The sequence below is a fragment of the Leucoraja erinacea genome, chromosome 6 (genome assembly GCF_028641065.1).
Source record: "Leucoraja erinacea ecotype New England chromosome 6, Leri_hhj_1, whole genome shotgun sequence".
Classification (NCBI taxonomy): Eukaryota; Metazoa; Chordata; class Chondrichthyes; order Rajiformes; family Rajidae; genus Leucoraja; species Leucoraja erinaceus.
This window is the reverse complement of record NC_073382.1, coordinates 13,210,160-13,233,308: the sequence shown is the minus strand read 5'-3', so window position 1 is coordinate 13,233,308 and position 23,149 is coordinate 13,210,160. Positions and strand designations below refer to the sequence as shown.

Below are 23,149 nucleotides of genomic sequence, written 5' to 3'. Positions count from 1 at the left end.
AGACTGAATTCCTAGGAACAAGAGTGTCAGCAGAATCATTACAGCATTCATTATAGCTCTCTGGCACTCCTGCAGCAATGAAATGGTTAAATTCACCTCATTGCTGCACAGCTCAGTGCGGAGTGAGTCTCCGAGGCAATATGCAATTAATTGTTGCATGTGAAGATTGTTTTTGGGTGGGTTGGGGGTGAACCTTTGAACGTCTTAGCAAAGAGAAATCTATATAGGCAAAGGACAGTTGTGCAGCCAGAAAAAGGTGAAAGACAGCAGAGTTCATCATATCCATTAGGGGGTAATGAGACAAACCATGTGATTTGGTTGTCTTTTAAACATGGAGCTGGTGTCGCCCATCCCCAGTAATGGCGATGCACTCAATGTGCAGCCAAACCCCACATCTGTCTCGGTGCTGAGCAGCTGCATTGCTTCTCCAGCCCACCCAGCACCAGCCTTTGCACATGGACTCACTCCTCAGCAAGTTGTGTTGTGGTGTGCAAGAGCACCAGCAGAGGGCAGGGGTTATGCCAGTTTCTGGCACAGTAGCACACAACCTGCGCAGACTTTTTTTTTTAAGTGCAGAGGTTATGTACCTGTAAGTGTTGGGGTCCCAGATCTAAGGTACAAAAACAAATCAATGCTCGGCACTGTGAGAGGTGTCAGTGTAGACACACATCACTGCTGATATAGACACACATCGCTGCTTTATTCATAGTTTACGGTGGTTTATTTCCTTTTAAATTATTTTACAACTCCCTTTTTGAAAGGAGATACAGAAGACTGCAAATGCTGGAGCAAAAAGCTGCATATTGCTGGAGGAGCCGCAGGCAAGTCAAGCTGTGTCTGTGGAGCAAAAGGAATAATGTAGGGTCTCAATCCAAAATGTCTACAATTCCTTTCCCTTCACAAGCTGCTGCTTGATCTGCTGAGTTCCTTCAGCAGTTTGGGGGGTTTATTTGCTGTCCTTTTGAACATTTCTGATCATTCTTCTCCCTTTGTTCTTTCGTGTGGTATTTTCCAAATCACAAGAACTTGCTACATTTAGAAATATTTCTACTCTTTACTTTGTATATTTTGCCAGTTTGTTATCTTAAATCTATAACCTCTGGATACTGACTCTCCGACCAATGGAAACGGATTCTCCTTATAAACTTGTTAAAATCATTTGTGGTTTTGAATTTCCCTGTTAAATCTCCCCCTGACCATTAGTGTTGTAAAACGATCAACTTTGTTTTTGTTTAATAAAAAAAAAGAAATAATGAATTAATAAAATATGTTTTTTTAAATACCATGACAAATAAAGAAGATAGATTTTTACTTTGGAATGATCTTGCTTTTATAGGGGGCTCCCTTCCTGTACCAGATAACACAGAGCATTCTAAGTCAGTTTCTCTGGGGGGAAGGGTTTCAACACAATGCAAGGCATTCTTTGTTTTTATGCGACCGGCCATTGGAATTTTCCAGCCTTGGGAGGTCAAAAGTGTAATGGGTTTGTGTAGATAAAAATATAGTTTAAAGTTCAGTGTTCAACCATGTCAAAGAAAACAAATTGGTGAGCACAAGACAATTCTGCATAATGGGAAAAACTGGAATCTTCCTCTCAGTTGATTTGGATATTGAATCTCAAAAATCAAAGTCAATGGTTTCTGATGTCATTGGACCTTTAAGTATCTATGTGAATTCCAGTCTTTTGATTTGTTTTTATGAAGTTAAAAGATGGAATTTCTCAAAAGTTCCAAATTCAGCAGGTAGGCGTGAGCCTTGGTAGCATTTTCACTTCTGAGTCAGATATCATGGGTTTAAAACCCGCCCAGAAAATTAACAGCAAAAATACTGGCTGACATACTAGTGCAAAGAGAGAGTCAAGTTGCTTGGTGTGCATATCTCTGAAGATCTGTCCTGAGCCCAACACATTGATGCCATCACAAAGAAAGCTCATCAGCCCCTCTACTTGGATGATTGAGGAGATTCGGCATGTCTCTGAATACTCTTATCGAACTTCTACTGCTGCACAATAGAGAGCACACTAACTGGTTGCATCACAGCCTGTTCAGTAACTCAAATTTTCAGCAACAGAGGTCTGGTAGCTGCAAAACATTGCGGTCGTTGACTAGTCAGTCCATCAATGGTATTGACCTCCCCACCATCGAAGGGAGGTGCAGGATGTGCTGCCTCAAAAAGGCAGCTAATATAATCAAAGATCCACACAATCATGGCTGCGTTTATTTCGCTGGTACCATCGGGACAAAGGTACAAGAGCCTGAGAACCGTTACCTCCAGGTTCAAGAACAGCTTCTTCCCAGCAACCATTACGCTCTCAAACCACACTGTACAAGCCTAATTACAACTCTACCTCAGCAATGATCTAATGTGGTTTCAGTTGCACTATGTACTTTGGTTGTGCACTGTTATGGTCTAATTACCTAGTATTACTGATTAGCAGTTTATTATATCACTGATGTACATTTATTTTTGTGTGGCTGCATTAGGACTATAAAGCTCCAACAGGTAAGAATTTCATTGACTGTTCCTGGGACGTATGATAATTAAACACTCTCGATTCTATTGAAAGTTTCAAAATTTAGTTTGTTGCGTGCAAAATGTTTTGGCACCTTCTGAGGTTGTGAAATGTTCTAGAGAAAGATGTGCCTTTCTTGTAAATATCACAACACATGGGAGTCACTTGACTTAATAATTTGCATTAAGGAGATTATGCGATGTGTTTTTAACTCAATCCAATTTAGGTGGTCTATTTGTTCGGGGAAATTCTTTTCACAGAAATTTCTACCTCTCCCGCACCCCAAACCTCCCCTTTGTCACTTCTCACTCTTTGTCAAGAGTATTTATTGTCATATGTACCAAACCGGAACAAAGAAATTCTTACTTGCAGCAAGTTTAGAAACATAGTACTTAATAGTTAATATAATAAACAAACATAAAAATGGTTAAATAAAAAAAACAATAGTGCATTAGTGCAACCAAGGCAGTTTGTAGTTCGGAGTTTAGTTAGAGTTCAGTAACCTGATGGTGGTTGGAAAGAAGCTGTTCCTGAACCCAGACATTAGTTTTCAGACGGTACGCAAAAATGCTGGAGAAGCTCAGCGGGTGCAACAGCATCTATGGAGCGAAGGAGATAGGCAACGTTTCGGGCCGAAACCCTTCTTCAGTTTTCAGACTCCTTCTTCCCAATGGCAGGAGTGAAATGAGTGCATGGTCCTTGAGGATGTTGGTTGCCTTTTTGAGACAATGCCTCCTATAGATGCTCTCGACGGTGGGGAAATCAGTACCCGTGATGGACTGAGCAGTGTTCACCACTTTTTGTAATCCCCTTCATTCCTGGGTGTTCGAATTGCCGAACCAGACCGTGATCAGGGCTCGAAATTAGCGGTTGCCCGGGTGCCACTGACCACTCAAAGTGCCGCCGGGCAACCTAAACGGCGAGTCATTTTTGCCCGGCTTGGCAACTTGGTTTATACCGAAGATAGACACAAAAAACTGGAGTTAACTCCGCAGATCCGGCAGCATCTCTGGAAAAAAGGAACGTGACGTTTTGTGTCGGCGACGGTTGTGGGAAAGATGCTAAGTGTGGCGTGACGGACGGTCGGAGCGAATGTCGGGCCCCGCACAGCAGCAGCAGTGGCGGCGGCGACAGCTCCATCTCCTCCTCCTCCTGCACCCCACCCCGCCCGGCCTATTAGCGGCCGCTGCTGCCACTCCACCAACGGAGCTTTCAAAAGAGACCCTTGGAGGAGGGAGGTGTCGGTCGGTAGCGGAAGTAGATTGGGGGGGGGTGATTGGAGGAGGGAGACGAGCCAAAACACTCTCGGCAGCCCTGCACCGCAGCCAGGATCGATTCCGGCTCTCCGGCGTTGCAATCGCTGCTGAACCGCCACTGAACCGCCATCCCCGTCCCCACCCGAGAGCCTCCACACGCCCGGGGGCGTGGCCAGAGGCGTCGGGAGTCAGACGGGCGCGGTGCCCCCAGATCCACAGCCTGCGCAAAACCCAGCTCACTCTGCCTGTCCCGCCAGGTTAACCAACTGTCTCAATCCAGACAGGGCTGTAGGCGAGACAGGCTCCAACTATAAAGATGGATTAATTAAATTGTGAACACGTGAAACATTAAAACCGCAGTGTTCGATTGTCACTGACACGTTATTACAGAATTCATTTTAATGGCAAGTCAATGCTCTTAATACGGAGTATCAGTATTGTAGCTATTTAATGAGCAACATTCACAACTATTCACAACTATTCGTTGGATTTATCCAGGTTTTACTTCTACAGTCAGTCATATACATCACAAATTTGGTCAGGAGATATTTCAGTTGAAATTTTAACGTTAATTCTGAAGTGGGAATGATGGAAAAAGAGTTTATCAACAACTTTTTTTTAAAATGGTGCTTACAAACTGGGTATCTTCATTGTCACATAAATCTAATCTGAATGTCCGGTAATGTGGCGTCTTGACACCTTTAAATATATTACCAAACATTTGCTGCATTTATGTCCTTTGGCCATCTCTTGTTAGTTGGTGTAATGTTTAACCTGTCAGATGGGTATAGTCAGTTTTAACAGCTATTATCATAAAATGCCTTTAAAAAATTCCTTGCAACCTGTATATTTTGTTGTGGATAAATTATGTGGGAAGCGAGAGTGTTTCTGTACCAATAGCAATAATGACCCATGCTATGGCCATGTCATGATAATTTTTGGTCCTTCACAGAAAACATGCTTGCATCAATCTGTAGTGTGCATGGTTAAGCATATATGTTATCAAGGTCCAGGATTTATTGACACAGGTTGATCATACGCTGAATAATCCAACCACATTTTTGTTTGGAAGTGGAAAGAAATAATAAAAATTGCATTAATTGCATTGTGTAAAAAGAGTTGAGATACCGTATTATAATTTTGCTGCATGTCATTGTGGTATATATCATGTCTTGATTGGTGAATATGTTAGTTTGTGACTTTATTTGAAGCAGAAATAATATGTGAATGCTTCATTGAGCATAATTCCGACTGGTAACTACGCACTTTGTCCGAGCACGCGTCATGCAAGCCATCTTAAATGACCACCTAAAATGTCATTTGGCAACCTAAAAAGCTGCCAAGGTTGCCCGGCTGGCAACAGGGAAAAAAAGTTAAGTGAGAGCCCTGATATGCAACCCAGTCAAAATGGTCCCTACCGTACACCTGTAGAGGTTCAAGAGAGTATTTATTGACGTACAGAATCTTCTCAATCTTCTATGAGAGTAGAGATTTTGATGAGCTTTCTTTATGCTTACATCAATATGCTGGATCCAGAACAGATCTTCAAAGATATGCACACCCAGGAACTTGAAGTTGTTGCCTCTCTCTGTATGATGGTCACATTGTTAATGTTGAATTGAATTGGTTAAGGAGTGATGATGACGTCCATGACTAGCTCCAGGGGATTGTATCCCGTGACGGTACCCTCCGTGGTTAAGATAGGAACTTTATATATTTATGACATAATAACATTCAAATTCTCCACATTTCCCCACCCCTCTGCTCCAACCCATTTCCCATATCCTGCCTTCTGTTTCTAACCAGGTATACTAAATATTTTGAGTCACATTGAATGTCTCGTTCTGAATTGTGTTTTTTCCTATTTTTACGCTTGCTGTGTATCTTGTTGTATTTTGGATATCCTTTTTTGTTCTTAGAAAGTGCATTGATTAGTAACACCTATCTGGTGTAAGAAACCCCTTGTCCTCACCTTCCACCCATCAGCCGTCGCATATAGTACATAAACCTCTGACATTTTTGCCACCTCCAATGGGATCCCACCACTAGCCACATCTTCCCATCAGCCCCATTCTGCTTTCCGCAGAGGCCATTCCCTCCCCAACTCCCTGGTCAACTCGTCCCTTCCCACCCAAACCACCCCTTCCCCAGATACTTTCCCCTGCAACCGCAGGAGATGCAACACCTGTCCCTATAACTCCCCCCTCGACTCCATCCAAGGACCACGTCAGTCTTTTCAGGTGAGGCAGAGGTTCACTTGCAGCTCCTCCAACCTCATATACTGTATCCGCTGTTCCAGGCATGGACTCCTGTATATCGACGAGACAAAGCGCAGACTCGGCGATAGTTTCGCTGAATACCTCTGCTCAGTCCACCTAAACCTACCTGATCTCCTGGTTGTGAAACACTTTAACTTCCCCCTCCCATTCCCACACTGACCTTCCTGTCCTGGGCTTCCTCCATTGTCAATGTGAGGCCCAGCGCAAATTGGAGGAACGGCAGCTCAGATTTTGCTTGGGCAGTTTACATCCCAGCAGTATGAACATTGACTTCTCTAACTTCAAGTAACCCTTGATGTCCGTATCTCCAACCCCTCCCCCTTTCCAGTTCTCCGACCAGTCTTACTGTCTCCAACTGCATTAGTCCTCTGTTTGCTTTGTTGTTACGTTCTCCCAACCAACAATGATCTATGGCAGACACAAAATGCTGGAGAAATTCAGCAGGTGAGGCAGCATCTATGGAGAGAAGGAATTGGCGACTCTGCAGAAGGGTCTTGACCAGAAACGTCGACAATTCCTCTCCATAGATGCTGCCTCACCCGCTGAGTTTCTCCAGCATTTTGTGTCTACCTTCGATTTTACCAGCATCTGCAGTTCTTTCTTTAACAATGATCTATTCAACATTTTCTTTGAACTTCATTCCCTTTGTCCTGTTTTCAAACCTCACACTTCCTTATCTGTATAATTCCTTATTTATGTACCTCCCACTCTCCTGACTTCAGTCTGAAGAAGGGTCTCGAGCCGAAACGTCACCCATTCCTTCTCTCTAGAGATGCTGCCTTGCCCCGCTGAGTTACTCTAGCATATTGTGTCTATAAGAGATCCAACCTCTTTTTGTTTGGTTTCTTGATAGAATTGCAATGACGAGGAGGATGATGTACCAGCGTGGGGAAGTACTGAATAAGCCTGCAGGATTTTGGGGAATGATCAAAAGTGTAACATCATCATCTTCCAATGGTGAAAGTATCCTTTTATTTGAACTAAATGCCATTTCATTTATTCTCCTTCCATTTGGAGATGCTACTTTACACAATGATATTTTTAATATGTGGAATATTATAGAAATTACAGAGCAGTAGCAAGCCATTTGGCTCAGCAGGTTGGTACCAGTATTTAAACTTTACTGTAATCTCAAACCTTACTTCACTTCATGATATTGCCATAATTTTTCATTCCTTTACCTCCCCTTAAAGGCATTTCTGTTATTTGCTTCAAATATATGCTGTGGGAGTGATTCCAAATACGCCTCCTTTCTACACAGTGAAGTTTAATTCCTGAGTTTCCCGCTAGATTTATTCATCACCACCTTATAGTTATGGCAAGCTCCTCCCCTGTCCAATGGAAATACCACCACTATAGTCTCCTCACAAACACCTACAAAATGTTTAATATCTTACTCATATCATCTCTCACACTTTTCTTTTTGCTCACTTTTTCTTGATAATTATAATTTCTCAATTCTGGTGTCAACGTTGTATATATTTTTCTTTGCACTTGTTTCAATTAATTTATGTCATTTTTGTGCTTTAAGAAACCTGAAGCATGCCTAGTAATGACATTTAAAGGAAATTTAAAGGTATATATAAATATAAATATATAAACATATTGACAAGAAAATGTCAATATATACTGACATTTTCTTGCCTATTCCTTTTGACAATTGCAGATACTTTCTTCCATTAGTCATCCCCCACAAGATGCTTTGTTATCCCACCAGCTAACGTAAGATTTGCATGCCACAGTGCATTGTGTCCATTTGCCCTTTTCTTTAACAGCTTTCTTCAGATCTTTCACTCATTCAGCAGGAAGTAGATGCTCTGGAAGAACTGAGCCGACAATTATTTCTCGAAACGGTTGATCTTCATGCCACAAAGGTATTGATTAAATGGACCCTTTTTCCACCGTTTGCAGTATTGTGCATAGTGTACGCTTTAATTTGTTCATTATATTTAGACTTTAGGTTTTAGAGCCTAAAATCTAAACCCATTATATGTTTGTAAGAATTTTTTATACTGAAAAGATCAAGTATATTTAAGCATTCCCTTTCTATAAAATCTGCTCGCTTGTTTTAGTAAAATGACAGTTTTGAAGGAGGCTATTCTTCAGCAGCTCTTGCAACTTTATGAAAGACTTATCCAATTAGTCACAGTTCTACTGCTCGTCTCTCATAGCTCCCATTATAATTTTTCAAATTGTTACTCAATTCCATTTTGAAAATTACAGGTGAATCTGATTCTACCATCCTAAAGGGTTTACATTGATCACTGGCACTTTTATGTCATTATTTTCAGAAACAAACTGCTGGAGAAATTCAGTGAGTCAAGAGGATCTGTGGAGGCAAAGGGATTGTTGATGGACCAGGGTGCATAGGAGGAGGGAGAAAGGGACAGGAGATTTGCAATTGAGTTATAGATTACCCAGGCAGAATATGAGATGCTGTTGCTCTAGCTTATGTATGGTCCCACCATGGGAGGACAGGTAAGTTGATGTGGGAATGGAATGGGAAATTAAAATGGCTGGCAACCGGGAGATCCAGATGGTGACATCAGACAGAGCCCAAGTGTTTATCAAAGAGGTCACCTGGTCTGCATTTGGTCTAAGTGATGAAGAGAAGGCCACTTTGAGACCACACAGTTTGGAGGAGATGAGCGTGAACCTCTATCTCATTTCTGAGAACTGTCCCTGGGATGGAGGTGAGAGAAGAGGTGTAGGAACAGATCTTACATCCCAAGAGTTGCAGGGGAAAGTGCAGAGGGTGGGGTAGAGAAGGATGGGGAGGGATCGGTGAACAAAGAAGTCACGCACAGAGTGGTCCGCACGGATATCAGAAAGGATTGGGAGGGTTGAATGTTTCTTGTGCCGTGACCACGTTGAAGCTGGATGAAACGTGTGGACTGGGTGAATTCCGTCTCTGTTCTGTCAGATGGCAAGGTATATGGTGGATATATGGGTGGGGACACCATCACTGCAAAAGAGGGGCACCGTATATCCTGAAAAAGGAGGGCATTTCAGATGTCCTGGATTAGAAGACGTCTGGAGAACAAATGTGGGGAAAGACAGGGCTGGCATCCTTACAGAAGACAGAAATGGTGGAGTTGTAGTCAAGGAAGCTGTAGGAGTTAGTGGATAAGAATGGATGATTATTCCCCCAAGGTGGAGACGGATCCAGAAAAGGTTTTGTCAGGAAAACAAAGAAGGCATACATCAGGTTTAGGCAGAAGATAAAAATGCTGGAGTAACTCAGCAGGACAGACAACATCTCTGGTGAGAAGGAATGGGTGATGTTTCGGGTCGAGACCCTTCAGATTTAAGCAGTTGGATGAAGTGAATTTCGTGATTAGTATAAGAAATGTAGGAGTACGCTTAAGAGGAAAAACAGGAGGATAAAAAGTGGGCAAAATAAGTGGGGATCTGGCAGGCAAGGGAAAGGAAAATCAAGGGTCCCAACCTGAAATATTCCCTGTTTATTTCCCTTCACAGATATTGCCTAAATTGCTAAGTTTAGTTTAGTTTAGTTTAGTTTAGAGATACAGCGCTGAAACAGGCCCTTCGGCCCACCGGGTCCGCGCCGACCAGCGACCCCTGTATAATCACACTATCCTACACCTCAGACACATTTTTACATTTACCAAGCCAATTAACCTACATACTTGTACATCTTCGGAGTGTGGGAGGAAACCGAAGATCTCTGAGAATACCTACGCAGGTCACGGGGAGAACGTACAAACTCCGTACAGACAGCACCTGTAATCGGGATGAAACCTAGGTCTCCAGCACTGCATTCACTGCAAGGCAACAACTGCGCCACCGTGTCGCCCGTAATTTGTTCCTCCAGTAATTTGCTTTCTACTAAGGTGGATGAGAGTGCAGGGGAACTGAATGGATATTTGCTCCAGAAAGAAGCAGTGGTTCTCAAAACCTTCCTAATGGGGGCTGGAGGTTACTGTCTGGGACTATCCATTTCAGAATGCGTGAATTCACAGCATTAAAAAAATATATTTTATTCCGCAGATTACTTTAAATCTGCATCGCCCACTGACCCTTCTGCTGATGGAAACAATCTCTCTTAGTCCTCAAACATTCATTATTTTGAACATTCCAATTGAATCTCCCTGTAATTGACTGTATTCGAAAGTAAACAATCCCACTGCTCAGAATCTCCACAGAATATCAGATTTCCACTAAGTACACCTCACGTTTTTGACATCCTTCCAAATGCACAGTGATCAGAATTGGCCCCAAGATTAGTCAGTGATTTATAAAAAAAATAGTATAATTCTTTAAAATCTTGCCTTTCCTATCTTCACGTGCCTTTGACCTAGTGTAGTCTGTGAATTGATAGGTTTGATGCAGTTGAACTAGATCAAGAAATAGATCACAATCTTAAAAGTTGCACATTAATGGAAAATAACTAGATGGGAGAAATCCAAATGGAACCTAAAGGTGAAATTGAATTGATGCTTGAGACATAGAAATGGTGCTAAAGATTCTGTTTATCTTTTCCAGGAAAGGATTGAATACTCAAAAACATTCCAAGGAAAATATTTTAATTTTCTGGGGTACTTTTTCTCTATCTACTGTGTCTGGAAAATCTTTATGGTGAGTGTAAACAAGAGATGTACACGCCATGTAATCCAAGATCATCTTTACTCAATATACAGACTTTAGCAATACAGTAGATTATTAGTTGTCAGAGCATCCTGACTGCTATCCGAACTGAGCAGTGCAGGAAGTGGGTGTTAATATAAATGATACAGTAAGGTGTGGTTAGTGATGTTAACGTATATATGATAGGTTGTCATGCATAAACCAATCTACAGCGTGTATATAAATGTTTAAGAAGGAACTGCAGATGCTGGAAAATCGAAGGTACACAAAAAAGCTGGAGAAACTCAGCAGGTGCAGCAGCATCTATGGAACGAAGGAAATAGGCAACGTTTTGGGCCGAAACGTTGCCTATTTCCTTCGCTCCATAGATGCTGCTGCACCCGCTGAGTTTCTCCAGCTTATTTGTGTACCTACAGCGAGTATAACTCTTCTATAGTGCACTCCTAAATATGCAGTTTGGCATTGTTGGAAGTGTTCTCGGTGAGAACACTTCCAACACTGCAGCAGCCTCTCAAAAACTCTGTGAACTATGACTCTTGCTGTCAATTTATCGTGGCTGAATATTGTCATCTGGATTTCTAGCCCATCTTATTTTAGAGTGTAAATCTTCATTTGGAAAGGCAGAGATTATTGAGGGGTCATTTGTGTGACTTTGTTGAGGGAACGTTGTGTCTGACTAACCATTCATTGTTCTGAGGAAATAACAAAAACAGTCAACGAGGTTAGTATGTTTGAGATAGTCTACATGGATTTTAATATGACATTTGACACCGATTATTATGTCGGGGTCATAGGGAGAAGGCCGGAGAATGGGCTTAAGAGGGAAAGACAGATCAGCCATGATTGAATGATGGAATAGACGTGATGTGCTGAATGGCCTAGTTCTGCTCCTATCACTTTTGAATTTAGGAACTTATGAAGGTCCCATGTTCCAATTGATAGACTGGTCAGGTAAGTAAAATCCATGGGTCCATGGAAGAGTGACAAAATTAGCTCAAAAGATGGGCATAATGTTATTCGTGGGGCGACATAGGGCTCCATCCCTGGTCCCTTGCTTTCTGTAACATACACTAACGATTTAGACCTAGATTATGGGATTTAATAAAATAAGATAATAAAAATAATGTACGTGATTGACAGTGAGGAAGATGTGCATCAGTTGGGCAAAAATAGCAGTTTAATTTAATCCAGCATTGGGGCAGGGGGAGGTAAGCATGAAAATATACAGCAAATGATACCAAGAAATGTGGAGAAACACATATCGCTCAAAGTAGTAGGTACATTCAAAACCATAAAACATCTATTCCTTTATGAGCCAAAACAATGAATATAACCCTGGGTTATGCTAGATACACAGAAAATACAAGTTAGACCTCAATTTGAGGACTGCCTGCAGACTTGGTTACCATCTTACAGGAAAGGTGCCAATTTCACTGGTGAGGGGGCAGAAAAAGTTTATGAAGATATTGCCAGCACTGGAACATTGTAGCTACGAGGAAGCCGGGGTTATATTCCTTGGAACCTAAAAACTGTGGGTTATTTAATTGAGGCGTATAAAACTGGGAGGTCCTTCCACTTACTCTATACTTCTTAGCAAAGGGCTAAAAAAAAGGAGAATAGTGTTAAAGTCATGTGTCGAAGAATTAGAGGGATGGTGAGATTTTTCTTTTCACCCAGAAAGTAATAGGTGCAGAGACAAAAAAAATCTCATCCATTTGGATGCAGAGCTGCAGACCCATGACTGAAGGTGGGATTTGACATAGTAACTCTTATTCATCTGACACAGACACAGGTTACGTTGGCCGGTGGGCACCCTCAGTGATACGAGGATGTTACCACGACTGCAAGGATTTAGTTACAAGGATAGGCTGGGGCCTACCTCCCAGGAAAAAGTCATCCCTTTCCTTCAAGGAGCCATTTCCTGACAGTGAGGACCATACCATAGTCATCAATTGAACTAATATCCGGGGTCCTCTGTGCACTGTGGGGATGGACCAACACTGTACATTCAGTCTGCATGTGTCCGATAGCAGAATACCCGGTTCCCTGGCACCTGCCTCTTTATGAATAGCAGAGGTTAAGATGATTTACTCTGTAAGCCAATGGCAGCAGGAGCATTCTGAACACAACCTTCCCACTACCATCCCGATCTATCCTTTCCACATGCATGTAATATCATCAGGAGGCAATAAAATTAGAAGAAGGGTCAGGTCAGGGTGCTGATTCTCTACCTCTTAACGCAAGCATAGCCGACCTAGTGGTCCTTGTAGTTGTGCGTTAACTTTTGAACCACCCATCTTCTCTGTGACTTTTATATGATAATCTCTCTCCCAACTAGGATGTAGTAGTATGAATTCTATTGCCGGAAAAGTAGAAGGTCGGTTTAAATACATATTTAATTTCAGTATATTGCTTTAGTAACTTTAAGTTCAATTTAAAAAATTCCTCCCAGTGCCCACACATACATCTAACCCTCTTTCACTCACTGGCATGTCTCCATCCATAACAGTATAGTTTAGAGATACAGTGTGGAAACAGGCCCTTCGGCCCACCGAGTCTGCGCCGACCAGCGATCCCCACACCCACTAGGGACAATTTACACTTATACCAAGCCAATTAACCTACAAACCTGCATGTTTTTGGAGAGTGGGAGCAAACCGATGGTCCCGGAGAAAATCCACGGTGTCACAGGGGAACATACAAACTCCGTACAGATAGCACTCGTAGTCGGGATCGAACCTGGGTCTATGGAGTTGAAAGCACTGTTAGGCAGCAATTCTACCGCTGTGCCACCATGTCGCCCAGAGATTGTATGCTGCAATGAGATTGTATGCAAAAGACATAAGGCTTGAATATCACAAAGATACAGATGGTAGAAATTTGAAATAATTTGAATCTTTGGCCCAAAACATTTAGATGCCACCTCACCTGCAGAGAGTTTCCAGCATTTACTCTTTTTTAATACGTTGGACTTAGTATCGTGTTTCATGTGTTGATAACACCTCATGCCTATATGTGTTTCGTTGGTTTGCATTGACCATACATCGTTCTCCGTGATTGTCACCTTGTCGTGGTGGAGAAGCTCGTGTGGTCCTGAGATCCTGAGAGCGATGCCGTCTGGAGCTATGCTCCTGGTAGGGCCACCCATGGCGGTACGGTCAAGGGGGAGGTCCCTGACAAAGAGCAATCCAACCAAGACCTCAACGGTGAAACAGGCGGAGGATGATGGCTGACTTTAGTGGAGCGTCACAACGGCTGGGAACGCAGATGAAGGCTGCAGCAGAAAAGGCCCCCCCTCCCCCCCCCCGTCGTCTTGGACTCCATGCCACTGGCTCCTGACCCAGGTCTGTCAAGGACCGTGTCTGTGCACCAGTCTCCCCACGATAAACAAAGTCACGCACAGGCGTCCTCCATAGTAGAGAACAGTCATACTCGTTTTGAGTGACCGCCGATGACAACTAAATACACTTGGACTGACCATGTTCCAGGTCTGTGTCAGGTTGTTGTCTCCATCCTAAATAAAACAAATTCTGGTCATGAGCATCTTGCTTGACTGCTATCTTTTATTCTTCAGATAGGTATCTTTATAATAAAACATTGACTGACAAAAAAAACTGCAGAGCATTCCAAGAAAAAATCTGCTGCTGTTATATTTGTGCTGCAACTGATTCATTATTTAATGGTTTGAACTCCAGCTGTTTTAAATTAGTTTTAATTTATGCAGTACATACATTTGTACTCTCCCTTTTCTGACAAAGTGGTTGTAATCTGAAGCTCTTTTCCAAAGGCTTGAATGATGCTGATCACTTTGCATCCTGAGATAAACAGATTTTTGCTCGAACTTCAACGATATGATAGTGGATAGAAGGAACTAATTCTTCTGGAGGAGGGATCCAGATAGAAATATTCAAGAATGGAATCTTTATTGGCTCAGAGTGCTAAGGGTTGTAGATCTGAAGCAAGTCTGTGGAGTTAGGATAATTGTCACCAATAATCTTAAACTGAATTTCTTCAAGATCTGTAAGGTCTTCTCCTGTTCCTTCAATTTTGTTTCACTGCACAGTTAGTTTCATATCTTTTAAACATGGATACATTGCTTTTGATGTATATATTTGTTGCTTTCATCTGACATTGTAAATAATTCAGAACGGTCTTAGTGTTAATAAAACATGTTAAACTGTATCAACTTTCATCCATTACATTGGATGTGTGATCTTGAATTTATGTTGGATGGTTAATTTGTGTTTTCTTTCTCCCCACTCAAATGGCAGGCAACAATAAACATTGTCTTCGACCGTGTTGGTAAAACAGACCCGGTCTCACGAGGTATAGAAATCACAGTGAACTATCTGGGCATTCAGTTTAATGTAAGTAAATACACTAGCCAATGTGGCAACTATTCAATAGACAATAGGCAATAGGTGCAGGAGTAGACCATTCAGCCCTTCGAGCCATCACTGCCATTCAATGAGATCATGGCTGATCATCCACAATCAGTACCCCATTCTTGCCTTCTCCCCATATCCCTTGACTCCACTATCTTTAAAAGTGTTATCTAACTCTCTCTTGAAAGCATCCGGAGAATTGGCCTTTTGAGGCAGAGAATTACATAGATTCACAACTCTCTCGGTGATAAAGTTTTTACTTATCTCTGTTCTAAATGGCCAACCCCTTATTTTTAAACTATGGCCCCTGTTTCTGGACTCCCCCAACATGTTTCCTGCCTCTAGCGTATCCAATCCCTTAATAATCTTATATGTTTCAATAAGATCCCCCCTCATCCTAATTCCAGTGAATACAAGCCCAGTCGCTCTATTCTATCAATATATAACAGTCCCGCCATCCCGGGAATTAACCTCGTGAACCTAAGCTGCACTCCATCAATAGCAAGAATGTTCTTCTTCAATAGCAAGAATGCTCTTCTTCAAATTTGGAGACCAAAACTCCACACAATACTCCAGGTGTGGTCTCACTAGGGCCCTGTACAACTGCAGAAGGACCTCTTTGCTCCTATCCTCAACTCCTCTTGTTGTGAAGGCCAACATGCCATTAGCTTTCTTCACTACCTGCCGTACCTGCATGCTTACCTTCAGTGACTGATGAACAAGGACCCCCCAGATCTCATTATACTTCCCCTTTTCCCAATTTGACACCATTCAGATGATAATCTGCCTTCCTGTTTTTCCCACCAAAGTGGATAACCTCACATTTATCCACATTAAACTGCATCTGCCGTGCATCTGCGCAGTCACTCAACCTGTCCAAGTCACCCTGCATCCTCATAGCATCCTCCTCACAGTTCACATTGCCACCCAGCTCTGTGCCATCTGCAAATTTGCTAATGTTACTTTTAATCCCTGCATCTAAATCATTAATGTATATTGTAAATAGCTGCGGTCCCAGCACCGAGCCTTGCGGTACCCCACTAGTGTTCCAGAAGGAATTGCAGATGCTGGAAAATCGAAGGTAGACAAAAATGCTGGAGAAACTCAGCGGGTGCGGCAGCATCTATGGAGTGAAGGAAAGGCAACGTTTCGGTCCGAGTTGCCTAGTTCCTCCAGCATTTTTCCTGCATTTTTGGGTACCCCACCAGTACCCTTAGTACCCCACTAGTCACTAGTCACTGCCTGCCATTCTGAAAGGGACCCGTTAATCCCTACTCTTTGTTTCGTATCTGCCAACCAATTTTCTATCCATGTCAGTACCCTACCCCCAATACCATGTGCTCTAATTTTGCCCACTAATCTCCTATGTGGGACCCTCATTTAAGGCCATTTACTGCGATGGTAATAAATACTCGCATTCATCTAAACAGCCAGATTCTTAATCCAAACTAACCACGACAAGCGGTTGGGTGGAGCTGGGCGGAGAGGTTGGGGTTGCAGTTTATTTCTACATCATTTTATATTTCATAAAGTCAGAAATGTTGGCCTCTTTTATTAGCTGCAGTTTTTTAAGGAACTACTGCAAGTTTTTGATTGTCTCATATTTTAATTGCCTTAGAATATTCAAAGCAACTATTGTTGTCTTTTTTCTAGTGCAGCTGTGAGTCTCAATACAGTCATACCTTTAGGTTAGAAGGATGTGTACTATTCATGTAGATCGGCACATTTAGATCAGCACCAAGGGAGCGTGTACATAATCAGAGGAGCAGTAGAGAGGAAGCGCTGACCGTCAAGGGTTTGGGGAATGGTTCAGGATCAGACGTGTTGATGGTGGGTTGGATTGATATAGTACAATGGTTGTGTTGCTGGATTAGCATTCCAGAACCCTGGACTAAAGGTCCAGATGCACGTTCAAATTTCATCATTGCAACTGGAATTTAAAGGTAGTTCATAAATTAAGAGGCTAGATCAATAATGGTAACCATTAGCCTACTAGATTGTTGTCAAAACCCTATGGAGTAAACTAAATACCTTCAGAGAAGTAAGTTATCCACCTTATTCACTTGGGCCTCAGTGTAACACTCGAGGTGTGGCAATGTGATTCACTCTGAACTGCTTTCTGAAATTGTGCAGCTACCAACAGTAAAATACCATCCAGCAATTCACATGCTATGAATTAAAAAATACACATGGAACAGAGCAGCGCCAAGGGTGTGCTGCACTGTTGAAAGTGCCACGCTTCAAATGCGATATTAAACAGGCATTGCTGCTCTGAACAATTGGATGAAAGTTCAAATTTCTGAATCTATTTAATATTTAATTTTTTTTTGTAAGTGTTGCCTTAATTGCTGGAAACATTAGCGTATGCCAGTTATGTGACCTTCCATATTCATTGATGAGAGCACCGTGGCATAGAGGATGAGTCAAACTCCATTGTGTATTCGGCAGGATGGTTCCAGATTCAGAATTACAGCATGGGCCCAGGTGTTCCAACTCATAACAATAATTACCACACTTCAAAAGTGTTTTGATTGATAGAAATATTCTGAGGTTGTAAAAAGCACTATAGAAATTCAAACCTTTTGTGTTCTTAATTGTGTTCTCCATCATGGGTTAAGAATCAAGGCTTATATATTTGCCGCTTTATAGGAAAAGTCCTTGAGAGAGATATCGCCCTATTTTTACTGATGCAAGATTATTTAGATTCGAGTTAATAAATGTTTTCCAACAGCTTCTATTTTCTGCGTGGAATGGGGAAATGTGCTTATTTGAGTATTTACAACATGCTTTCCCTTGAATGCAGGTGAAGTTTTGGTCTCAACATATCTCCTTCATTCTTGTGGGGATAATCATCGTCACCTCGATCCGGGGCTTACTGATTACTCTCACCAAGGTGTGTACGTGAGCTGAGGAGCTTTGGCTGTTTACCATAGTATTAAAGAAAGCTGTGAATTTGAAATAAGTATAAACGAATGTCTTGCTTTTTGCGCAGTTTATGCAAATCCTGTCACGAGTCCCCGCTGTTGCCAAATATAACAGATGGTATCTTTGTTATCACCCTTAAATTGCAATCCTCCCACCTTACTATTGACATAACTAACAAAAGAGGCACACAGCTCGTCGTAGCAGAAACCACGTATTTGCTTTTGGAATAAACCTCTCTTCCCTCTCAATGCCAATCTGCATCTCTGTCAAGATTATTTTCCCACCTAATCGGCAGTAAACCAATCCCCCTAGCTGTTAACGGCTAATCCCTTCTTTATCCCCCCCCCCCCCCCCCCTTTATCCGCAACTCATCTACACTGCAGCTGGATCCAGCCTCCATCATCTGCAAACCTATGTGATCCAGAACGGGAGAGAAATGGACAATTTAAGGGTGTGCAGCAGAAGTGCTCCCATATATCAGCACACACTGTCAGACTATCTCACACATATATCTATAGACATTCTCATTTTCACACAAGCTGCACGAGACTTATTTAATAGGTGCTGTTTGCAGAGTTAAATGTCGGCTGCCTCATTTCTTGAGTTCAGTGTTGTTAGTTTGTTGGAAGGATAATCAATGATGGTATCTAGCTTGCCACTATTTAGCCACAGCTCCAAAAACTGTTTGCGTATAAACAGTTAAGATTGGTTGCACGTATTCATTGGCCTATTAAAAATCTGTTCAGAGCATTACAACCACTCAAACCACAAAAGGCTATGTTTAAACACTTTCACAGGCATGACACACACAGTTTGAAGGCAGCATACAGCCAAATAAATTACTGTCATATCCTTAGATATTGAATCTTATGGTAAACCAACCTATGAACCGCATATGCGCTTGGTAACTGTTGGCTTATTTTTCTTCAAACGTAGAAAAGCGGGATAAAATACCTTTTGAAATTCTGAGGTTCAGCATAAAATCGTGATTGTGCCTTCAGTGTTGTTTTTTTTTGCTTGCACTTTGTTGTGGTGATCTGTCTTTCACACCATTTGAACAGTGCAGTCCACCTCGACTTAGGATATTATAGTGCTCTGAGTTGGCTAAAATATTGGCACTGATTTTCGTTATGAACCGAGTGTCACATCAAAGTCTTTTGCAACTATTGAAAACTTTGTGCGGCTGCCATATCCCCCAGAGTATGCTCCTTCCTTCAATAATGGTCAATCAGAAGGTGTTGTTTGTCCACCAAACTAAATCACTTTTCTCAGTTTCTAATAAATTCCCTTGTTCGCAGATGTTGAGTTTCTTAGTAGCAGCATGTTAACCCATGGTTAATATAACTCAGCTTGGATATTTTATTTCATTCTCAAGATATGGCCATAACTCGCACGGCTGGCATTTATTGCCTATCACTGGCATTGATATGGGTATTGGTTTATTATTAACCGGTGCACCAATAAACATTAGAAAGCCTTTATTTTGCATGCTATCCAGGTAAAAACATTCATACATGATTACAACCAAAACCATTCATGATTACAATAGACAATGCAGAGAGAAAGGAAATAGAGTGTAGAATATAGTGTTACAGCTACAGAGAAAGTGCAGATAAAAAAAAGTGCAAGGGCTGTAACAAGGTAGGTTAGAGGATCAGGACTAAAGATTATGAAAGGTCCTTTCAAGAGCTTGATAACTACAGAAAAGAAGCTGTACTTGAATCTGGTGGTATATGCTTTCAAGCTTTGGTTCGACTGGAGGGGAGAAGAGGGAATGACCGGGGTGTGAATGGTCTGTGATTATGCAGGTTGCTCGCCCAAGGCACACTGGTTACCCTCGTTTGAAGGTAGGAATTTGAATAACTACCATCTCCAGTGAACTTCCCCTTAACCATCTCAACCTCTCCACTCCTTTCACAGCAAACTCATTCCAGGGGCCATTCTAGTAAACTATTTTACTAAAACATTTTGATCTGTTTTAATTTTATGCTATTTTCTTTCTCTTCTAGTTCTTTTATGCAATTTCCAGCAATAAGTCTTCAAATGTCATAGTACTTTTCCTCGCACAGATTATGGTAAGTAACTGAGGTGCTGCCAAAAGGGGGAATGTTACAGCACCATATTGGAGACTGGCCTTTTGGACACTGTGTAGCAGATGGCACCCAAGGCACAGATGTCTCTTCTGCCAGTTGCCTTTCGGAACAGTACATACAATGAGTTTGGGCAACTAGACTCAGAGTCCATGCCGACCAAGATGCTCCATCTCAGCTGGTTGCATTTGCCTGAATTTGGTCCATTTCCCTCTAAACCTTTCCCATACACACACCTGTCCTTATTGCAACCTACTTCCAAACATGGAAGTGATTCAGGTTCAGGGCAAAATTGGACAAATTAGAAAATCTACAAATCTTTCGACGTTGGCCTCAGAGGGCGGTGGAGGCCGGTTCTCTGGATGCTTTCAAGAGAGTGCTAGATAGGGCTCTTAAAAATAGCGGAGTCAGAGGATATGGGGAGAAGGCAAGAATGGGGTACTGATTGGGGATGATCAGCCATGATCACATTGAATCAAATGGCCTACTCCTGCACCTATTGTCTATTGTCCCAGATGACTGGAACAGGTGACGGACGACAGCTTGATATAAGGTGCCAGCTTGGTTCAGTGCTAGCACTCTTTCCTCTTGAGTCTGAAGATTATAGATTCAAATCTTGACCAAGTCCGACATGCATGGGCTGAGAAAACACTGCAGCATTGGAGTATCGCTTTTTGGTCAAGATATTAAAAGCTGTAAAAATGAACCATTTCCCTGAAAACTTCTAAAAATTGTAGTAGCTGCATTTTTATTGCTATTTAAAAGTAAAATGAAAACAGTTTTCCTTTGTAAATAATGTTTTTTGAGGGAGGGGAACGTGATCTTTGAAAGTAGTCAAAGTGGGCATTGTTCTATTTAATATTTAGACAGGTAAATTACACGCATTATTACCTTCAAGCTGTTGGTGATTGAGCACATTTTTGAGAAATGGGAAATTTGTTGTAGACTATTTACAATTCCCCCGCCTTCCTCCCTCCCATGAAGGGCATAGCCTAAGGTGGGACTGGAATTGCAGTGACAAGTAAAACATTTAGCGGGGGATCTTAAAATGGAGAATTCAGGACATAAAGGACAGAATTATGTTGAATCTAAATACTCCGTGGCTTCAAACCTTGGGCTTGACTGAATTCACATAGGGCAATAATAGCAAAAAAAGTCTTCATTGAATAATAAAATAGTACAGCACAAATAGGACCTTACAGCCCACCTTGTCCATGCCTATCTATGCCAATCCCATTTGCTGCATTGGGCCCATATCCTTCGACACCTACTCAAGTACCTGCCCAGTTGCCTTATAACGATTGTAATATTATCTGCTCTCAGCACCTCCTCTGGCAGCTCGTTCCATATAACTCTGTGTGAAAAACATACCCCGCACGTGTCCTTTAAACTTCATCGTTCTCACTTTAAATCTACTCTTTAGTTCTGACTTTGCATTGGAAATTAAATGATTTATTTAGTTCTATCTGCTCTACTATGCCCCTCATAATTTTGTTAAGCCTCTATAAAGTCAAACCTCAGCCTCCTATGTTGCAGTGAGAATAAACCTCACCCTGGCCAATATCCGCATACTACAGGTAACATCTTAGTGAATCCCTTCTTCACTCTCTCTAATGCTAGCACATCCTTCCTGTAGTGTGGTGACCAGAGCTGAGTATAAAACGTTGGTTAGGCTCCACTCAAGAATACTATTTACAGTATACCGTACACAGTAGGGTAGTGTAGATTGGGTATTCACATTTATTCTGATGTAGGGCATTCCAAAGTTCCTGTTTTTATTTACCATTTAATTCTCTTACAGGGCATGTATTTTGTGTCATCAGTGTTGCTCATGAGGATGAGCATGCCCCTGGAATATCGCACTATTGTCACTGAGGTCCTTGGGGAACTGCAGTTCAACTTCTACCATCGCTGGTTTGATGTTATCTTCCTCGTCAGTGCGTTGTCCAGCATTATCTTTCTCTACCTTGCTCACAAGCAAGCCCCAGAGAAACAGATGAGCTTTTAGATGCACCATGACTTCAGACACTGAATCTGTGCTCACGCCTACTGTATGAACCTTCATTGTGCATCCAAATTGACTTTTCGAAGTCTTGCGAATATTGAGAAGACTTGAGGGAAAGCGATATTCGGTGAAGCACATTGAGGATTGCAGAACCTTGGAGGATGGGTTCTCTGATGCAATGAATTTGAAACATTTAACTTGAAAGTTTATGTAAGGAAGCAAAATCACTGCTAAAGTTTACATATAGTTTTGAACTTAAATCGCAAATCTTTTTTGACTGGTGGTATTGATTTTTTTTAAGTACAACGGTAAGAAATGTTCTAAGGGATGAATTTTCTGTTGATGTTAATGGAAAAATGCACAGGGGAAGGTCATTTCAGTGTACTCTCAGTGAATAAGGATCCAGGCTGGATTCTGCCTCTTCAGAAATTCTCCCTTGACTGTCATTGGCAGGGACCACCAAGACACTCGTGACTTTGCATTGGAAATGAAATGATTTCCCACCTTGTAAAACCTGTGAAGTATCTTTCCATTGAAATAAATGTAAAGGCAGATGTTGATGAGTCCCAATTCCTGGCACTTGAAGCATGGAGCGCTGCTGATGTTTACCTGATGTGCCTCAACATTGCCACACTCGGTAAGTTTTAGTGCTCTATAGCTCTCTGTCGAACTAGATTCATGAAGTGTTGCATCAAGTGTATACCTCGATTTTTTTCAATAAATTAAATTCTTGCTTCTAATCATCAGATGATGTTAACAGAAGCCACTAATGCACTAAAATAGAAATATCTACAGGTCCTGCCATTGTATGTCATCTGTGTCCACATTGAATGCCTTGGTGTTTGTAGTCTGAGTTTGACAGCCCTGTTCCTCTTCCTGTATAAATCCTGTATTCTTCTGACACACGTTTCTGTTGTGAGGATGCTTGTGTATTTTCACATAAAACTGAAACGGTCCAAGAAGTGAAGCACATTTTGTGCAGAAGCCATGTAGATCCTGTGAATAGTCACGGAAGCTGTGGCATAGTATGGTGAGAATGCTTTAATGGTCTGAATGATGTCCTGTTATTTGGCTTTGTTTACTATACAG

At 41.8% G+C, this 23,149-nt stretch overlaps 1 protein-coding gene across 3 annotated transcripts in view; it reads left to right on the top strand.

The window, feature by feature from the left end:
* The window catches only part of si:ch73-390b10.2 (Golgi pH regulator), a 63,572-nt gene extending 40,772 nt beyond the window's left edge, over positions 1-22,800 (top strand). For all 3 annotated transcript variants that reach the window (XM_055636643.1, XM_055636644.1, XM_055636645.1), the window contains exons 8-14: positions 6,901-7,010; positions 7,833-7,921; positions 10,554-10,646; positions 14,927-15,022; positions 17,844-17,933; positions 19,975-20,040; positions 21,857-22,800. In XM_055636643.1, the coding sequence (XP_055492618.1) occupies positions 6,901-7,010; positions 7,833-7,921; positions 10,554-10,646; positions 14,927-15,022; positions 17,844-17,933; positions 19,975-20,040; positions 21,857-22,063 (751 nt within the window). In that variant the 3' untranslated portion in view covers positions 22,064-22,800. The remainder of the gene's footprint in view (positions 1-6,900; positions 7,011-7,832; positions 7,922-10,553; positions 10,647-14,926; positions 15,023-17,843; positions 17,934-19,974; positions 20,041-21,856) is intronic.
* The last annotated feature ends 349 nt before the right edge of the window (positions 22,801-23,149 follow it).